The 18,075-nt window shown below is 42.0% G+C and overlaps 2 protein-coding genes across 9 annotated transcripts in view; one reads left to right on the forward strand and one right to left on the reverse strand.

Moving 5' to 3' along the window:
• The window catches only part of KIF15 (kinesin family member 15), a 92,754-nt gene extending 89,840 nt beyond the window's left edge, over positions 1-2,914 (reverse strand). For 2 of the 5 annotated variants that reach the window (XM_055280389.2, XM_063610869.1), the window contains exon 1: positions 2,738-2,914. In XM_055280389.2, the coding sequence (XP_055136364.1) occupies positions 2,738-2,756 (19 nt within the window). In that variant the 5' untranslated portion in view covers positions 2,757-2,914. The remainder of the gene's footprint in view (positions 1-2,737) is intronic. The other 3 variants (XM_063610878.1, XM_063610876.1, XM_063610882.1) reach the window with 2 other exon arrangements.
• Positions 2,915-2,932: 18 nt separating this feature from the next.
• Positions 2,933-15,824, forward strand: KIAA1143 (KIAA1143 ortholog). Of its 4 annotated transcripts, none has more exons than XM_055280417.2 (4): positions 2,947-3,121; positions 10,251-10,395; positions 11,048-11,255; positions 14,483-15,824. In XM_055280417.2, the coding sequence occupies exons 1-4, from the start codon at positions 3,014-3,016 to the stop codon at positions 14,484-14,486; spliced, it is 465 nt and encodes a 154-aa protein (XP_055136392.1). In that variant the 5' UTR covers positions 2,947-3,013; the 3' UTR covers positions 14,487-15,824. The 4 variants fall into 4 exon arrangements, 3 of the variants coding, with proteins under 3 accessions (XP_055136383.1, XP_055136392.1, XP_055136407.1); XR_010114010.1 differs by having other exon boundaries at positions 2,955-3,121; positions 10,993-11,255; XM_055280408.2 differs by having other exon boundaries at positions 2,933-3,121; positions 11,048-15,824.
• Positions 15,825-18,075: the final 2,251 nt, after the last annotated feature.

The raw sequence follows: 18,075 nt of genomic DNA on the forward strand, positions 1-18,075 counted from the left end.
ATAGGAATTCACTGTAAAATTCTTTCAACTTTGAGGTCCTCTATGTGTCCATCTAAAAATATGCTTAAGTCTACTCTCAGTAGCTTTATTCATAACAGCCCTAACTATAATAAAAACCCAAATGTCAATCAACAGGAGAATAAACAAATCATGGTATACTCACATAATGGAACACTACACAGCAATGAAAAAGAACTGCTGCTACATACAATGATGGACAATGATCACAGACATAATGTTCAGTTGAAGAAACCAGAATAAAAAAAGAATACATACTGTACCATTTATATTAAGTTCAAGAATAGAAGAAAAACTAATCAGTGATAATAATAATCAGAGTAATGGTTGGGGATCGGGTAGTTATTGACTAGGAAGGGTCACAGGGAACTTTCTGGAGTACAGGAACAGTTCTATTTCTTGATCTGGATGGTGGTTACATGAGTGTATTTATATGTAAAAATTTGTTGAATAATATTAAGATTTGTGCCCTTAACTGCATGAAGCTATGCCTCAACAAAACAGTAAGTCTTTTAAAGAGTCTTCCTGCTTTAAAACAGACCATTGGACACTTTACTCTGCAGTCTAGATAAATACTCATCAGTCATTTGCCCAAACATGATTGGGTTCAGAAAGGGAATCTTAGGCCAGGTGCAGTGGTTCACGCCTGTAATCCTAGCACTTTGGGAGGCCAAAGCAGGTGGATTGCTTGAGTTCAGGATTTCAAGAGCAGCCTGGGCAACATGGTGAAACCCTGTCTCTACTAAAATACAAAAAATTAGCAGGGCATGGTGGTGCACGCCTGTAGTCCCGGCTACTTGGGAGGCTGAGGCACGAGTACTGCTTGAACCCAGGAGGTGGAAATTGCAGTAAGCCAAGACTGCGCCACTGCACTCCAGCCTGGGTGACAGAGCAACACTGTCTTTAAAAAAAAAAAAGAGGGGGAGGGAATCGTATATTTCACTTTTTCATTTCTCTGATTTCACAGTCAGCAACTCATGGTGTCAATGATGTCACTAGAGATAGCCTTCATGGGGCCGGGTGTGGTGGCTCATGCCTGTAATCCCAACACTTTGGGAGGCCAAGGTGGGCAAATCACGAGGTCAGGAGATCGAGACCATCCTGGCCAACACGGTGAAACCCCGGCTCTACTAAAAATAAAAAAATTAGCTGGGCATGGTGGCGCGTGCCTGTAATCCCAGCTACTCGGGAAACTCAGGCAGGAGAATCTATTGAACCCGGGAGGCGGATGTTGCAGTGAGCCAATATCGCACCACTGCACTCCAGCCCGGCGACAGAGCAAGACTCTGTCTCAAAAAAAAGAGATAGCCTTCGGGGCACAAAGTAAAAGTTGCAAAGACCACTGCATGGGCTCTCTTCTCCCATGTGTTCCCACTTCATGATCCAGGCCTCTGGGCTGCTGGGAATGCAAGAAGCACTTTACCTGGGAAGTCATCAACCACAATTTTGCCAACAAACTTAAAGGAGTGGAAAAGTTCCCCACGGCATCACCACCATCATAAAGGAGAGTGCTCCCACCACCTTAGAAAGGTTCTCAAATTTGGTTTTCAGACAAGAGCACTTAGTCACATACATATATCTCACTAAATAAGCAGATGTTTTACTTATTTAACAGGCATCAAATTTTTTTGCTTGAGTCCAGATTTAGTGACTTATCCATAAAGTGGAAACAAAGAACAAACAGTATGATTGTTCAGAAAGCAGGATCAACATTTCTCTCCAATAAGGTACCATTTTGTGAGCTTATAGTCCTTGAATACTGAAAACGATGAAAGGAAAAGGAATATTTTAGATGCAAAAAGGTAGCATAAAGAGGTGTTCCGATAAAGGTGTGATCGACCTAAAAGGTTAATGAAACAACAAACCCATCAAAAACAACTACAACTGACAGAAAGCTAGAAACATTAACGCCGTTGGAAAGCTCAAATGACAGAAGTTCACAAGTTCTTAATCATCTAATCCAGGCCTCTCCTCATTACCATTCAGACCACTCACAAAGATCCCATTAAATCAGCTCATAATCAGGTTTACAAAAACAAGACTCCTTAAGAGATGTGGCAATGTGAGAAGTGGCGCACGTACACGGGCACAGCAAATGACTAGGTTAGTGAAAACTGTAGGGTTTATCATAAGCAAAAATGACAGTGCTCTCCTCTGTGAAAAAGAGAAAGAAATCGGACGGGTCTCCTTTAAGTGAAAATAGAGACTGTGAGAACATAAAGACATTGCTGACATCTGTGTTTTAACATTTCATTTATTTAAGGAAAGAGGAGAAAGAAATGTTTGGAATATAAAGAAACCCTTCCCTATAGGAAGGTCAGAAATGTAGAAATACGCAGAAGCTGGTGGGAGCAAAAGCCTATCCTGAGACAAGGATGTCTAGAGAGGTAGCCCTGGTCGGGATGTGGGAAGACGCCTGCGAAGAAACGCAGAACCAAGGGAAAGAAAGGGAAGAACGGCAGGGCCACTGCTCATCCCGAGCGCCTAGAACTGCGCCAGACTCCTGGCATGCGCACAGGACACGGAAGGAAGGGATGAGCTTTTCGGCTAGCGTATTGTCTTTGAGCGACAGAGCGGGATTCCCAAACGCCCCCGCCGGTCACTCAGCTGCTGCAGTTCATGCCCAGCAAGAATCTTGCGGGCGGTCCGAGGCTGCCATCCTTTCACAGCTGTATTTGGGGGCAAAAATAGGGTAACGAAATCGGGGGCCCAGACTTACTTTTGCAGCCGGGTGCCATAGCGCCCTCACCCCTCGATCCCGAGAACAATGCAGCCAGTGCCTCCACCTCCCGACTGCGCCGCGCGCGACTGAATTCCGCCCGCTCAAGATGGCCGCGAATTTGAATTTGGCGCTTGGATCCGACGTTGACGCCCGCATGAAGGGCGCCATGTTGCCCGGCCTACGTATCGGGGGCGTGGGCCCAGTGACGTCACAGATAAGCGCCTCTGTATCGTCGCGAATCGGTCGCGGAACCTGTCTTGACCCGGAGCTACCATGAGCAAGCGGAACCAGGTATCTTACGTGCGGCCAGCTGAGCCGGCGTTTCTGGCCCGCTTCAAGGAACGGGTCGGCTACAGGGAGGGGCCCACCGTAGAGACTAAGGTGAGCCGTCGCCAGTTGTGTTACTTCGGAAGCGCGGCCAGCCCGCCACTTTCATCTTTTACCTCTACTTGGAGGGTGGGTGCTGTCGGGTCCCTCTTTTCACCCGTGCTCTAACCCAATTCCGGTGGAACTGGGACCCCCAGGCTGGTTCTTTTCAAGCGACTACAGCCCCCTACGCCCCGGAAGCTCTGTAGTTTTCAGAGCGCTGCTGTGTTCCTGAAAATGACCTAACGTGTAAACCGCCTGGTCCTTGGTAGATGGTAAAGAAAGATCACTTTCTTGTCTCTTCTTTCTCACTTGTTTACCTCAAAAGCTGTGAGTTCGCAGGGTGAGTTAGAGTTACAGCGTCTTCCCGTATTCCAGATAAGGACACAGGCCACTCGATCAAATGACCCCTGCCCCAACCATGTCCTAGGACTCGAGTCTGGAACGTCTTCGGAGGAATGTCCTCAATCTGTTTCTATGCTTTGTTAATTAAAAATAAACAAATAAAAATAATATAGAGAAGGTGGGCACAGTGGCTCACGCCTGTAATCCCAGCACTTTGGGAGGCCTAGGTAGGCGGATCACCTGAGGTCAGGAGTTCGAGACCAGCAGAGCCAATAGCCAATATGGTGAAACCCCGTCTCTGCTAAAAACAAAAATTAGCCGGGCATGGTGGCACACGCCTGTAGTCCCAGCTACTCCGGAGGCTGAGACAGAATCGCTCGAACCCGGGAGGTGGACGTTGCAGTGAGTTGAGATGGCGCAGCTGCACTCCAGCCTGGGCAACAGAGAGAGACTCCGTCTCAAAAAAAAAAAAAAAAAAAGCCGGGCCTGGTGGCTCACTCCTGTAATCCCAGCGCTTTGGGAGGCTGAGGCGACGGATCACAAGGTCAGGAGATCGAGACCATCCTGGCTAACACGGTGAAACCCCGTCTCTACTAAAAATACAAAAAATTAGCCGGGCGTGGTGGCGGGCGCCTGTAGTCCCAGCCACTCGGGAGGCTGAGGCAGGAGAATGGCGTGAACCCGGGAGGAGGAGCTTGCAGTGAGCCGAGATCGCACCACTGCACTCCACCCTGGGCGACAGAGCGAGACTCCGTCTCAAAAAAAAAAAAAAAAGTAGGCAGAAGACTTAAATATCCTGGGTCTAATTCGAAGAAGAGGAGCTTCAGGAAAGAGCCACACCCGACTATTGTTGTTTAGAGCTGGAGGGATCAGTATTGAACACATGAATGACAAGAAAGCAAAACAGCTACATTGCTGATACAGAGAAAGTTTTAGTGGTCTGGATAGAAAAGCAAACCAGCCACAACATTCCCTTTAACCAAAGCCTGATCTAGAGCAAGGTCCGAACTCGTAAATCCTGTGAAGTCTGAGACATGTGAGAAAGCTGCAGAAGAAAAGTGTGAAGCTAACAGAGGCTGGTTCATGAGGTTTAAGGAAAGAAGCCATCTCCATAACATAAAAGTATGAGATGAAGAAGCAAATTATTCAGATCTAGCTAAGATAGTTGATGAAGGTGGCTACACTGAACAGGTTTTCAATGTAGATGAAACAGCCTTCTATTGGAAGAAGATGCCATCTAGGACTTTTTTTTTTTGAGACAGGGTCTCACTCTGTCGCCCAGGCTAGAATGCAGTGGTGCAATCACAGCTCACTGCAGCCTTGACCTCCTGGGCTCAAGTGATCCTCCTGCCTCAGCCTCTTAAGTAGCTGGGACTACAGGCATGCACCACCGCACCTGGCTAATTTTTGTATTTTTTTGTAGAGACAGGATTCCACTGTGTTGCCAAGGCTGATCTCAAACTCCTGGACTCAAGCAATCCTCCCACTTTAGTCTCTCAAAGCCTCTCAAAAACCACTGTGCCTGGGCCATTTAGGACTTTCATAGCTAGAGAGAAGTCAGTGCCTGGCTTCGAATTTTCAAAGGACAGGCTAACTCTCTCATTAGGAGCTAATGCAGCTGGTGACTTTTAAGTTGAAGCTAATATTTACCATTCCAAAAATCCTAGGGTCCTTAAGAATTATGCTAAATCTACTCTGCCTGTGCTCTAGAAATGGAAAAACAAAACCCTGATGACAGCACGTCTCTTTATAATATGGTTTACTGAATTATTTTAAGCCCACTGTTGAGACCTACTGCTCAGAAAAAAAAAGATTCTTTCAATGTATTATTGCTCATTGACAATACACCTGCTCACCCAAGAACTCTGATGGAGATCTACAAGGAGATTAATGTGGGGTTTTCATGCCTGCTAACACAACATCCATTCTGCAGCCCATGGATCAAGGAGTAATTTCTATTTTCAGTCTTATTATTTAAGAAATAACAGCCAGGTGCCGTGGCTCACACTTGTAATCCCAGCACTTTGGGAAGTCAAGGCAGGTGGATTGCTTGAGCCTAGGAGTTCAAGACCAGCCTGGCCAACATGCTGAGACCCCATCTCTACAAAAAAATACGAAATTTAGCCCAGTGTGGTGGCATGCACCTATTCTCCCAGCTACTTGGGAGGCTGAGGTGGGAGGATCCCCTGACCCCAGGTAGGTTGAGGCTGCAGTCAGCCACGATCGCACCACTGCACTTGAGCCTGGGTAACAGAGCCAGACCCTGTCTCAAAAAAAAAAAAAAAAAAAAAAAAAAAAAGTCAAAACCATTTGTAAGGCTACAGCTGCCATGGATAGTGATTCCTCTGATGCATCTGGATATTGTAAATTGAAAACTTTATGGAAAGGCTTCACCATTCTAGACACGTTAAGAACATCCATGATTCATGGGAAGAGGGCAAAATATCAACATTAACAGGAGTTTGGAAGAGGTTGATTCCAACCTTCATGGATGACTTTGAGAGGTTCAGGCCTTCAGTGGAGGAAGTAATTGCAGGTGTGGTAGAACAAGCAAGAGAACTAGAATTAGAAGTAGAGCCTGAAAATGTGACTAAGTTGTTGCAGTCTCATAAAAATTGAACAGATGAGTTGCTTCTTATTGATGAGCAAAAAAGTGGTTTAGTGAGATGGAATCTACTTCTGGTGAAGATGCTGTGAACATTGTTGAAATGTCAATAAAGGATTTAGAATAAACTTACTTGGTAAAGCAGCAGAAGGTTTAAGAGGACTGATTCCAATTTTGAAAGGAGTTCAGCTGTGGGTAAAATGCTATGAAACAGCATTGCAGCATCACAAAGAGAAATCTTTTGTGAAAGGAAGACTCAATGCAGCAAACTTCATCATTGTCTTTTTTTTTAAAATTGCCACAGCCACCCCGCCTTTCAGCAACCACCACCCTCATCAGTCAACATCCATCAGCATCAAGGGCAGACCCTTCACTGGTAAAAAGATTAGGACTCACTGAAGGCTCAGATGATTTTTAACATTTTTAGCAATAAAGTATTTTTAAATTAAGGTAGGTACATCTTCCAAACTCCTGTTAATGTTGATATTTTGCCTCCTCCCATGAATCGTGTATGTTCTTAATGGGATCTAGATTTTTTTAGTCATAATGATATTGCATACTTAATACTAGTGTATAGTGTGAACGTAGCTTTTATATGAACTGGGAAACTAGAAAATTTGTGTGGCAATTTATTTTGATACTTGCTTCGTTGTGGTGGTCTGGAACCAAATCTGTGGTATCTTCAAGGTATGCCAGTAGAATGAGTATGTGCTAACCCCATGCACTGTCCCAGTCTCTGAAAGGACGGAGAGATGGATCTCCAAAATGCCATGTTCTTTAACAATTCCTGCCCTATTTTCACAGGTTACCATCTCTCTGAAACCCTTCAAAGCTCTCCAAACAGTTACTCTTTCTCTGTTTTTCTCTTTACCTTATCCATATCTTATCTATAACACTCATTTTATATTGCACCTATTTTCCTGTTTATCTTTCCTGTTTATCTTCACCACTAGATTGAACTCTTTTAAGTTAGTATCTTAATCATTCCGTATTTTCCCAGCACCTGGCACAGTGCCTGGCACTAAGTAGTGGGTAACAGTTGTATTTGTTGATGACTGTGCTTGTTATCAGGTTAGACTTCGTGGAGGAGGGATATTTAGATACTCTTGAGCATGGTTAGGTCAGCAGGTAGAGATGAAGAGAGTGGCATGGGTAAAGGTGTAGAGATTTGAGAGTCATGGACTGTATGTGGAAGTGTTAGAGGGGCTAGTGGAGGTGAGGTCATGTGGACTATTTAGTAAGCAACAGGGAGCCATTTTTTTCTTAGAGGTAACACAGGGAATGATTGATCCCCATGACTAAAAATAGGGATGATGACAAAGAGGATAGGGTTTGAGAAAAGGGACATAGATTCAATAATGAGGAGAAGATGAGGCCCAGCTTTACTTTGCTTGAGGTCCTGGTGATGACCCTGTGTGCACAGTTGACAGCTTAAAGGTTATAGCTTGGAATGCTATCTTAAGAGAACTTCGGGAATCCTTTCCAAGTAATATCAGTGATTTTCGCTTATTTATGTACTCAAGGGAATTTCCCTTAGAGAATTACGCCATGTTTCAGTGTGAGAACCACTTCATTTTTAATCAGTTTGGCAATATACAGTATTCCCCCATTATGTTCCAAGACCCCCAGTGGATTCCTGAAACCATGGATAATACTGAATTCTATATATACTGTGTTTTTTCCCATACATGTATACCTATGATGAAGTTTATAAATTAGGAATATCAGCAGATTAGTAACTAATAATAGAACAATCATAACAATATACTCTAGTAAAAGTTGTGTGAATTTGCTTGTTTGCTTGCTGTCTCTAAATATTTTATTGTACTGTACTCACCCTTCTTTCATACTACAGTTGACCACAGGTAACTGAAATCGTGGAACATGAAATTGAGGATAAGGAGGGGACTACTGTAGTCAGGATTTTAGTCATCTATTAACAAAAAGAAATGAGTTTCATGGGAAATCATTCTGTAATTAAGCTAAATCATCCTATTCACTTTTATTTTTTTTGAGGCGGAGTCTTGCTCTGTTGCTTAGGCTGAAATACAGTGACTCGATCTCAGCTCACTGCAACCTCCGCCTTTTGGGTTCAAGCAATTCTCCTGCCTCAGCCTCCCAAGTAGGTGGGATTACAGGTGCCACCACCACGCCGAGGTAATTTTTGTATTTTTGGTAGAGACAGGGGGTTTCACCATGTTTGCCAGGCTAGTCTTGAACTGCTGACCTCAAGTGATCTGCCTGCCTAGGCCTCCCAGAGTGCTGGGATTACAGGCGTGAGCCACTGCACCTGGCCCTATTCACTTTCTTGAGGGTTAATTCAGAAATGTCTCTGAACAGTCATCAGTGGCTGCTGCCACTGTCCTTAGACTATTTCTCTTGTTTTCCAGGCAGTCACATTTAAAAAGAAAAAAAAGAAGAGAGTCAGAATTAATTATTCTCAATTTAACAAACAAAAGGAATGATTTTATTTCACTTTCCCATATTTTTGGCTAAAAATACTTATTACCTATTTGTGGTCATTTATTGGAGAATTTCAGAGAAAAATTGGCAGAAACTGATGAATAATCGGTGAACTAACATAGATACCATTAAAGAGAACGTACTTGTCCAGTGATAGAGCAGACTTGAGAACTTGAGTTATAGTCAAAATGGCACAATCAACTTGCCAGGGCTTCATGTAGTTCATCATTTTCCATTCTGTTTGTCATTCATGAGTAGATCAACAAATATTTCTGGAAGTCCCTGCTGTTTTTCAGGCTCTGTGCCTCTCCAGAAGGCACTTGCCCAGTGGAAACCAGCAGAAAAACATTGGTACCACAGTGCAATACATGCTACCTATGAGCTATGCACAGTGTAAGAAACAAGAGAAGGTGAGATTTAGGTAAGCACTTCTAGAGGCTCTAAATCTGGAAGGCACCTTGAGTAGGAGTTGGTCAGGGGCTGTGGGGCTTAATAAGCAGTAGGAATTTGTTCAGAGACAGGGGAAGCAAAGGAGCTAATATATTTATAAATCTCCAGGTACTCAAACCTTGCCATGCCAGAGTCTAGATGCCATGAGAGAGTGGTACAGGATAAAGCTGTGGTTATGGGCTGGGGCTAATTCTTGCAGGGCTTTGTCGCCTTGTTTGGGAGACCAGGAAGTCTCTATGAGAAGTGGAGTAATGAGTGATTGTGTTTGAGTAACATATGAAAACACATTTTGGTATGCATACCTTTCAACCCAACAGTTCCACCTCTAGTGAACTGTTAACATTAAAAGTTCTTGCATATAAGTTCCCAAAAGTGAGCAAAAAAAGGTGCATGAGGTTTTTTCATAGTAGAAAAAAATCTGGAAACAAGCAAAATTTGTATTTACAAGATGCTGGTCAAATAAATCATGAGGTGACCATATATGTAATTAAATGCAAGGCAGTGATTTTTTAAAAATCAGGTAATTCTATATCTTAAACTACTGTACAAAGATTTTTTTGAGTTAAGTTGTGGGAGTGGGGCTGTTACGGTGTCTGATATTTCAAAAATCTGAATCAACTGACAAAATATTACCATCTGTTACACATATACAGGGAGTACATGGTTTCTGTTGTTATTCTCTGCACTTTATGTTTGAGAAATTTCATAAATAGGAAAAAAGCAAGTCACAGTAATATGTTGTTGGTATACAAAAAGTTTTATGTACCTACATAGTTGTATAGACATGGAAAACAGCTGATAGGATATCCACCAAACTGAAGCTATTAGGAGGGGGAAAAGATGAGCAGAGGTGAGAGAGAGAGTACGTTTTACTTGCTGCTTTCTATACTTTGATGGTGTTTATTTCTTGTCTAACTCAGAGAAGAGACGGGCAAAAAGTGCTGATGAGGAGCAAACAACTGACATGGCACAGTGCTGCCCTGAGTAGGCTAGGAATGACAGCAGTACCCAAAGCAGAGGGTCCCTCACGCTAGTAACTACAAGCTGGGTCCTGCTGAGATGGAAATGAATCCCACCGCAAGGCACTCCAGGGTGAATGGCAGTTAAACCTGTTCCCTTGTGTGGCAAGCTAAGTCTCTTTGGAGTTACCTTAAAATTCATTGCCCTTATTTACTCAATAAAGATACCCTTCTCATGAATAATTACAGTTTCTCTTAGAGGCAGTGGTTCTGTTTGTCTCAAGATCAGTGATCTACACGTTGTATTTGTGTTTTTCCCTAGAGAATTCAGCCTCAGTCCCCAGATGAAGATAGGGATCACAGTGACAAAGAAGATGAACAGCCTCAAGTGGTGGTTTTAAAAAAGGGAGACCTGTCAGTTGAAGAAGTCATGAAAATTAAAGCAGAAATAAAGGCTGCCAAAGCAGGTAGGTCTGAAAGTAATCTGGTTTTTCTAACAATGTAAGGAGCCCGGGGTATGAAATTGTTTATTTAGTAGTGTGGTGTGTTTCAAGGTGACAGTTCCAGGTTCAAGCCTTAGCTTTAACACTTACCAGGTGTGTAACCTTGAGCAAGTTATTACACCTCTCAGCCTCAATTTCCTCATCAATAAAATGGAAATAATTGTACCTATTGGATTAAGTGTGAATTTAAGTAAAAGCATCCTATTTTTTTTTAAAATAGATGGTTAGACTTATAAACCAGTCGAAAAAGGTGTATTTCATTACTGCCTGAAGTTTGGTATGCTATGTAGTATATTTTTCATTATTTCTGAACATTTACTACATTGCTTTAAGGGAAAATGCTGTAGTTCCAAACAATCACTTTTCAAAATACTTAAAAATACAACCTGATTGTAATTGGGAACTGACAATATTATAGAATACTTTAGCATGTGAGTTTTTATTAAGTAACTGCATGTCTTGAGGGCAATATAGCTAGAAACAATGGAGAAGACCAGACTGAATCAGATTCAGGGATATCCTTAAATACAATATGAGATTTTCTTGTTATTTGCTTCTAAGGTAAAAGCAGAATAATAAGGAGAAGAAAGTTCTTTAAAATTCTGTTTTTGCTCAGATGAAGAACCAGCTCCAGCTGATGGAAGAATCATATATCGAAAACCAGTCAAGCATCCCTCAGATGAAAAATATTCAGGTTTAACAGCAAGCTCAAAAAAGAAGAAGCCAAATGAAGATGAAATAAATCAGGACTCGGTCAAAAAGAACTCACAAAAACAAATTAAAAATAGTAGGCTCCTTTCTTTTGACAACGAAGATGAAAATGAGTAAGTGTAAATATTTTGAATTTAGTCTACTTTGAAAGTATATGGAGTGTTTTTTAAAATAACATTTTTTCCTATTGTAAAGATACTACAAGTTCTTTATAGAAAATTTAGGAAATAGAGAAAAAAATTTAATAAACTACATCTATTCATCAATACCTCTCTGACTTAAAATGCCAACTCTATAGAAATTAGCTAGTATTGACATTTTGTTATTTCCCTTGTGTGGTTGTATATATATGTAAATTATATTTTTAAGCAAAATACATTTTTTTGTGTGTAAACAAAATTTTATAAATACAGTTGTATTGCAAATGTTCCTTGTCCTGCTTCTCACTTGACATTGCATTATGCGTATTCTTCCAGGTCAGTAAATTTCAAAAACCTGACATTAATAGCTACAGATAATTCATAAACATCTCATTGTATCTTTTTCATTAGCAATTGCTCCACTTTGGGTGGGGGAGATGATAATGTCCCTTGTTAAAAATACCTCCCCAACTCCTGCTAAGGGTGGCCATGAGACTCAGCTCTGGCAAGTTAAGAAATACAGGTGGAATTCTGCTTGTTAAAGCTGCTGGGTTTTTTGATACAAAAGGACAGACTTGGCAAGCATGAGCCTTTGCTCTTATCTTTTCATCCTACTTGGAGTGCAGAGATAAAACCTGAGTACCAGAGCCATTTTTAGGCATAAGGAAGGCAGCCATGTGCTTTGGGTCATGTTAGTAAAAAGACTCAGAGCTTGGCTCCTTGCTGACATGCCTGGAGGAGCTGCTACACCAGCTTGGATTGCTGACCTCTGACTTCTTGGTTGTGAGCAGAATAAACACTGTGCTTAATTAGGCCTCAGTCAGGTTTCTCTTATATGCAGCCAAATGCAGTCCTAAGTAATACAATAAATAACTGGTCAAACCGTTATTGGTGGAGGGTGTCCAGGTTCTTGGCATTTTGGACAAATAATTGAACAAAACGCACAAAGCAATGAATATCCTCTAGAGGTTTGCCATTGGTTACTTGGTGTACACCCTATGTAAATGAAGTAGTGGCCCGTGACCTCTCTGATTGGTGCAGAAAGTGACCAATCAGAGGCTGAAGTGAAGTTACAAAGTTATACTCCTGTGTAAATGAAGACTTGGCCTATGACCAGTCTGATTGGTTGCAGGAGGGGACCAATCAGAGGCACTTTCATTTTTCATCTGCAATGCAGAAAAGGCAAGGGGATTGCAAAGGGAGTAGCCTCTGATCCTTTTGTTATTTAGGTATGGAGAGGTGGGGTTTTCCTTTTGATTCAGTTCTAGGAAGTCAATGTGAATCAGCCTTAGGTTCCCTGTCTCCAGACCCTATTCTCCTGCCTCATTTTCCCCCTGAGAAACGTGATCCTTGTAAATCTTTATGGGAGGCTGAGAGACTGAGGGTCTGTCTTCTGTAACTGCTTCATGCTAACTTGGGACACAGTCCCTACCTATTGGAGATCACATAACTCTCACCCTGCTTTGTCTAGGGGAGACAGGGTAGCTTCTTGATGGCCGGTGGTGTCTTCACCTGAAACTGGCTAGAAACCTTGTCACATGATCATCTAACTTGGTGGTCTCTAGGCAAAAGGAAATGGATTTGGTTAAAAGATTTAACAAATATGGTCCAAAAACCAAGGCAAATATAATCATTAATAATGGGCTGGCCAAGGGAGGGAGCCATGAAACCCAACTTAGTACCCTTTAGGTGCCCCAGCTGTTGTCATATGTTAGAGGCCCAGTCAGCTAGTTTTCAGGTGATGTCCCTTACTAATCCTGATTGGTTGACATCAAAACAGCAGTCTTCTAGGAAAAAGACATAAGTCACCTGTTTCAGCAGTTAGGAGATCTAGTCCCCTTCGATTTTGCAAAGCAACCACTGCCAAGGAGCCTATCTGATTTTGTAAGGTGACAATACTTCGAGCAATGTTATCTAAGCTTTCCATAAAATCCTTGGACAAGCGTTGGTAATAGGATAGGGAAGTTGCAATCCCGCTAACTCCCATTCCTACCCCTGCTGTTATTCCTAGCCATTGTGTCTGGTGGTTGCAGTTAAAGGTATAATGAGGGATTGGTTGTTGGGAGCTATATTAATTTCGGGACATACAATATTTCTGTCTCCAGTCTACCACTTCCACCCAAGACAAATCACAGCAGAACCAACCTAACTTCAAAATAAACTTCAGTCCCGTATACTTGGACTGATCACCCACACAAAGTGCAACAAGAATCATTGTCCATATAGACTCTCCTAGATTGACTTTGCTGAAACATTTCACAAGGCCATTTCAGTCAAAGTCCTGAAAAAGTAACCGGTTTCTTCAGTTGTGCCCTATTACAAAAGAAAACGTGGTTATTAACTTTATACAGACAAATGCCATGAATTAAGAATATTCATTAATAGTTTACAAATTCTGGAGAAATTAGAATACTCAATACACTTAAAGTGTATTTCAAGGCTATAAATAGCTCAAAATAAAAAGATTATTCAGACTCTGAAAAAACAAAAAGCATTAGCAATATTTCAAACAACAAAAGCCATACAAATTATTTCAGTCTTCCATTAGTTCATTTCAGTCCATATAATCAACTCCTGCTCTACTTTATATTCATCTTTATGAACACATCAGCCTTTCAATTCGTGCCTTGGAAGTTTTCTGTCTAATCCAGTAGCACACTCACCAAAGTTACCAGAAACCTGCATTCAAGAGTTCTTTTCATGGACTCCAAAGAAGTAAGCCTTGGACTGTAGCTGATTATAAGTCACTTTTTTTTTAGAAGGATCAAAGCAGAACATCAATTATGGATGACAAAAGTCTTAAGACAGCCATAAAGACACAGTTGACAAATTTGGTTATTTCTGTGGCTTACAACAATTTAACATAATCATTACAACATATATTAAGACATATCAGAATTTTAGAACTCTCATACAATCCTGGAACACATATTAACAACAAATCTCTATCAGTATAACCCAAAGGAAGCTAAACACCACCTCACACTTGACAGTGTTTCCTGTATAATCCAAACATTACAAATAAGCCTAATATGTCACTCTTGAACTTCAGGAAGCCTAATATCCAAAAAGTTAGTTTAAGGTCAAAAGTTTTTGAATTAACTTTTTTCCATTAGTATGGTCATATCTTTCTTACTAATTTGTAAGTTATGTAATTTATCAATTTTTTTTGTTGTTCTGTTTCCCAACCTCTATGTCAGATAAAGAATCACCCAGACCAGACACAATGGCTCATGCTTGTAATCCCAACACTTTGGGAAGCCAAGGTGGGAGAATTGCTTGAAGCCAGGAGCCTGAGACCAGCCTGGGTGACAAAGCAATACCCCTATCTCTACAAAAAATAAAAAATAGCCAGATGTGGCGACACACACCTGAAGTCCCAGCTGCTCAGGAGGCTAAGCAGGAGGATGGCTTGGGCGTAGGAGTTCAAGGCTGCAGTGAGCTATGATTGCACCATTGCATTCCAGCCTGGGCAACAGAGTAAGAACTATCTCTAAAAAAAAATAAAAAATAAAAATAAATTTTAAAAAAAAGAATTACCCATATTCTGTTTTTGTTTATTCATGTTAACCTTTATTCTATCTGTAATTTATTTGAGTGTACTTTTTTCTCAAATAATCAATTGTCCTAGAACCATGTGTTTCTCATTTATTTGAAAGGCCATCTAGTGAGAGATTTCTCCAAGTGTTGGGGTAGGGAAGGGAGGGAAGCACTGTAAAGTCTGAGCCTTTCCAGGTGATTCCTCAAGACCCTGCTTAATCCAAACAATTTTCCTCATTAGTAAAAGCCCAAACTGGGGGCTTGTTAAGATCCTCACCAGCCACATCCATCTGAAATTATGAATTTCAAAGTATCTTACGAATTTGGTGCCACATTATCTTTTTTAAGTTTGTTTTGTTTTGTTGAGACAGAGTCTCGCTCTGTGGCCCAGGCTGGAGTGCAGTGGCGCGATCTCAGCTCACTGCAAGCTCCACCTCCCAGGTTCACACCATTCTCCTGCCTCAGCCTCCCAAGTAGCTGGGACTACAGGCGCCGCCACCACGCCCGGCTAATTTTTTTGTATTTTTAGTAGAGACGGGGTTTCACTTTGTTAGCCAGGATGGCCTCAATCTCCTGACTTCATGATCCACCTGCCTCGGCCTCCCATAGTGCTGGGATTACAGGCATGAGCCACCGCGCCTGGGCCTTTTTTTAAGTTTTAAGTACCTATAAAGAACACTCAAAGGTGATGTATGTGGGTGAGGAAGACCTGAAATAGGCTCTCTCTAAATTACTCAAATTAATCCTGAAGCCATTCTGCAATACTGTCTTTAATGTATACTCACTTGTTATAAAGCCAGGTTTTTTTCCCCTAATTTGTATCATTGCTATATGTGGTGTTGTACCAAACTACACTGTTTTAATTACTGTAAATTTTAATATGTCTTAGTATCTAGATGTGGGAATCTTGAAAGCAGGAACTTTGTGTTATTCACCACTGTATTCTCAATATCAGAAGAGTATCTGGCCTGCTAAGTGCACAATAAACATAGTTAAAATGAATGAGAGTGTTGTCTGTAATTTTCTTTTTATAGGTCAGTAGGTCTCATGTGTACACCCTGTACCATCAGCATCAGAACCCCTTGGAAACCTAAAAATTAAAATCTTGGTCCTTGCCTGCTGAATCAGAAACTGTGTGTGAAGCCCAGTAATCACTCTAACATGCCAGCCAGGTGGTTCTGATATTCACTCACGTTTAAGAACCACTGATGAAGACTATAGTAGTCCTGCCTTATCAGTGGGGAATACATTCCAAGACCTCCAGTGGATGCCTGAAACCACAGGCAACACTATACTTTATATGTAGTATGTTTTTTCCTATATGTACATACCTATGGTAAAGTTTATAAATTAGGCACAGTAGAGATTAACAATAATAATACAATAGAACAATTATAACAATATACTATAATAAAAGTTATGTGAATGTGGTTTCGCTCACTCTCAAAATATCTTGTTGTACTGTAACTTGGGTATAAACCACAGAAAGAAAAACCATGGAAGACTACTCTATTAGAACTATAATAAAAAATGAAATGGGCCAGGTGCAGTGGCTCACACCTATAATCCCAGCACTTTGGGAGGCTGAGGTGGGGCAATCGCTTGAGGCCAGGAGTTTGAGACCAGCCTAGCCAACATGTTGAAACTCCATCTCTACTGAAAATACAAAAATTAGCTGGGCAGAGTGGCTCTGCCCCGTAATTCCAGCTATTCAAGAGGCTGAGGCAAGAGAATCACTTGAACCCAGGAGACAGGGGTTACAGTGAGCCAAGATCACACCACTGCACTCCAGCCTGGATGACAGGGCAAGACTGTCTCAAAAAAAACAAGATGAAAAATTTAAACAAGCAATATGAAAAACATTTAAAAGGTCTTAAATCTTGAAACACATCATATCGGTGAAGGCTTTACTGCAGGTGATATTTCTAGCAATGTAGACATAAAAGCTATCAGCCAGGAAGCACATCTTGTTATGAAAGACAAAGACCAAGACGTGGTGGCACCTGAGATGTGCTTAGCATCCTTAGGGAAACTGCTTCCTAAGAACAGTGGGTTGTGTTAACTGCAAGATCTATTTTGCTAAGAGTGGTGAGTTTGGAGTCAGAGAGGCTGAAAGAAGAAAGACGAGGCCTGTTTCCTCATGCTGCTTCTAAGCAATGTTGAACATGTATTTGAAGCTCCAGAGTACAAATAATAAATTTTGGTGATGTCCACCTGCTAATTCTGCAGGCTTGCAGGAAAAAAAAAAAATCTGTGGATGTTTGCCAGCCTCCACCGAAATTTCAAAGGATGGCTGCCCAGGCAGAGACTTGTTGCAGGGGTGAAGCCGCCCCCAGAGAGAGCGCCACCAGTAGAGCAACACCGAGCAGAGATGTGGAGCTGGAGCTACTGCAGAAAGTCCCAACCAGGGCAATGCATAGTGGAGCTGTGGAAGCAAGGCCACTACTGAGAGTCCTCACTAGGGCCATGCATAGTGGAGCCATGGGAACAGAACCATCACCAAGAGCTGCAGAATCACGGGCAGTATGCAGCACCTGCAGGGGAAAGCTGCAGGCACCAGACTCCATCCTGTAGGAGTAGCCATGTGGGCTGCACCCAGCAATGCCATAGGGGTGGGGCTGCCTGAGGCTTTGGTGGCCCAATCCCTGCCCCAATGTGTCCAGGAAGAAGCACATGGAGGCAAAAGGGATTATTCTCCAGCTTTAAGATTTGGCCCGGTGCATTGTCTCATGCCTGTAATCCCAGCACTTTAGGAGGCCGAGGTAGGAGGATCACTTGCTGTCAGGAGTTAGAGACCAGCCTGCCCAACATGGTGAAACCCTATCTCTACTAAAAATACAAAAATTAGCTGGGTGTTGCTGGCGCATGCCTGTAGTCCCAGCTACTCCGGAGGCTGAGGCAGCAGCGGCAGAATCACTTGAACCCTGGAAGCGGAGGTTGCAGTGAGTTGAGATCACACCACTGCACTCCAGCCTGGGCAATACAGTGAGACTCCGCCTCAAAAAAAAAAATTATTGTCTACCCTCCTGGGTTTCAGACTTCCTTAGGGCCTGTTACTCCTTTCCTTTTGCCTATTTCTCCCTTTTAGAATGGGAATATCTGTCTTTTGCCTGTACCACCAATATATCTTGAAAGTAAATAACTTGTTTTGATTTTATAGGCTCATAGATGAGACTCTGGACTTTGGACTTTTGAGTTGATGCTGGTTGTTAAGACTTTGGAGTTACAGGGTTGTACGTGAGAAAGACGTGAG

This window comes from Symphalangus syndactylus, chromosome 1 (assembly GCF_028878055.3).
Source record: "Symphalangus syndactylus isolate Jambi chromosome 1, NHGRI_mSymSyn1-v2.1_pri, whole genome shotgun sequence".
NCBI classification, from domain to species: Eukaryota; Metazoa; Chordata; class Mammalia; order Primates; family Hylobatidae; genus Symphalangus; species Symphalangus syndactylus.

Excerpts from the sequence above, each read along its gene's own strand:
- KIAA1143 (XM_055280408.2), top strand. The coding sequence starts at position 3,014 with ATGAGCAAGCGGAACCAGGTATCTTACGTGCGGCCAGCTGAGCCGGCG. Across the intron at positions 3,122-10,250 it reads GGCCCACCGTAGAGACTAAG|AGAATTCAGCCTCAGTCCCC; the intron begins GTGAGCCGTCGC and ends GTTTTTCCCTAG. Across the intron at positions 10,396-11,047 it reads AATAAAGGCTGCCAAAGCAG|ATGAAGAACCAGCTCCAGCT; the intron begins GTAGGTCTGAAA and ends GTTTTTGCTCAG.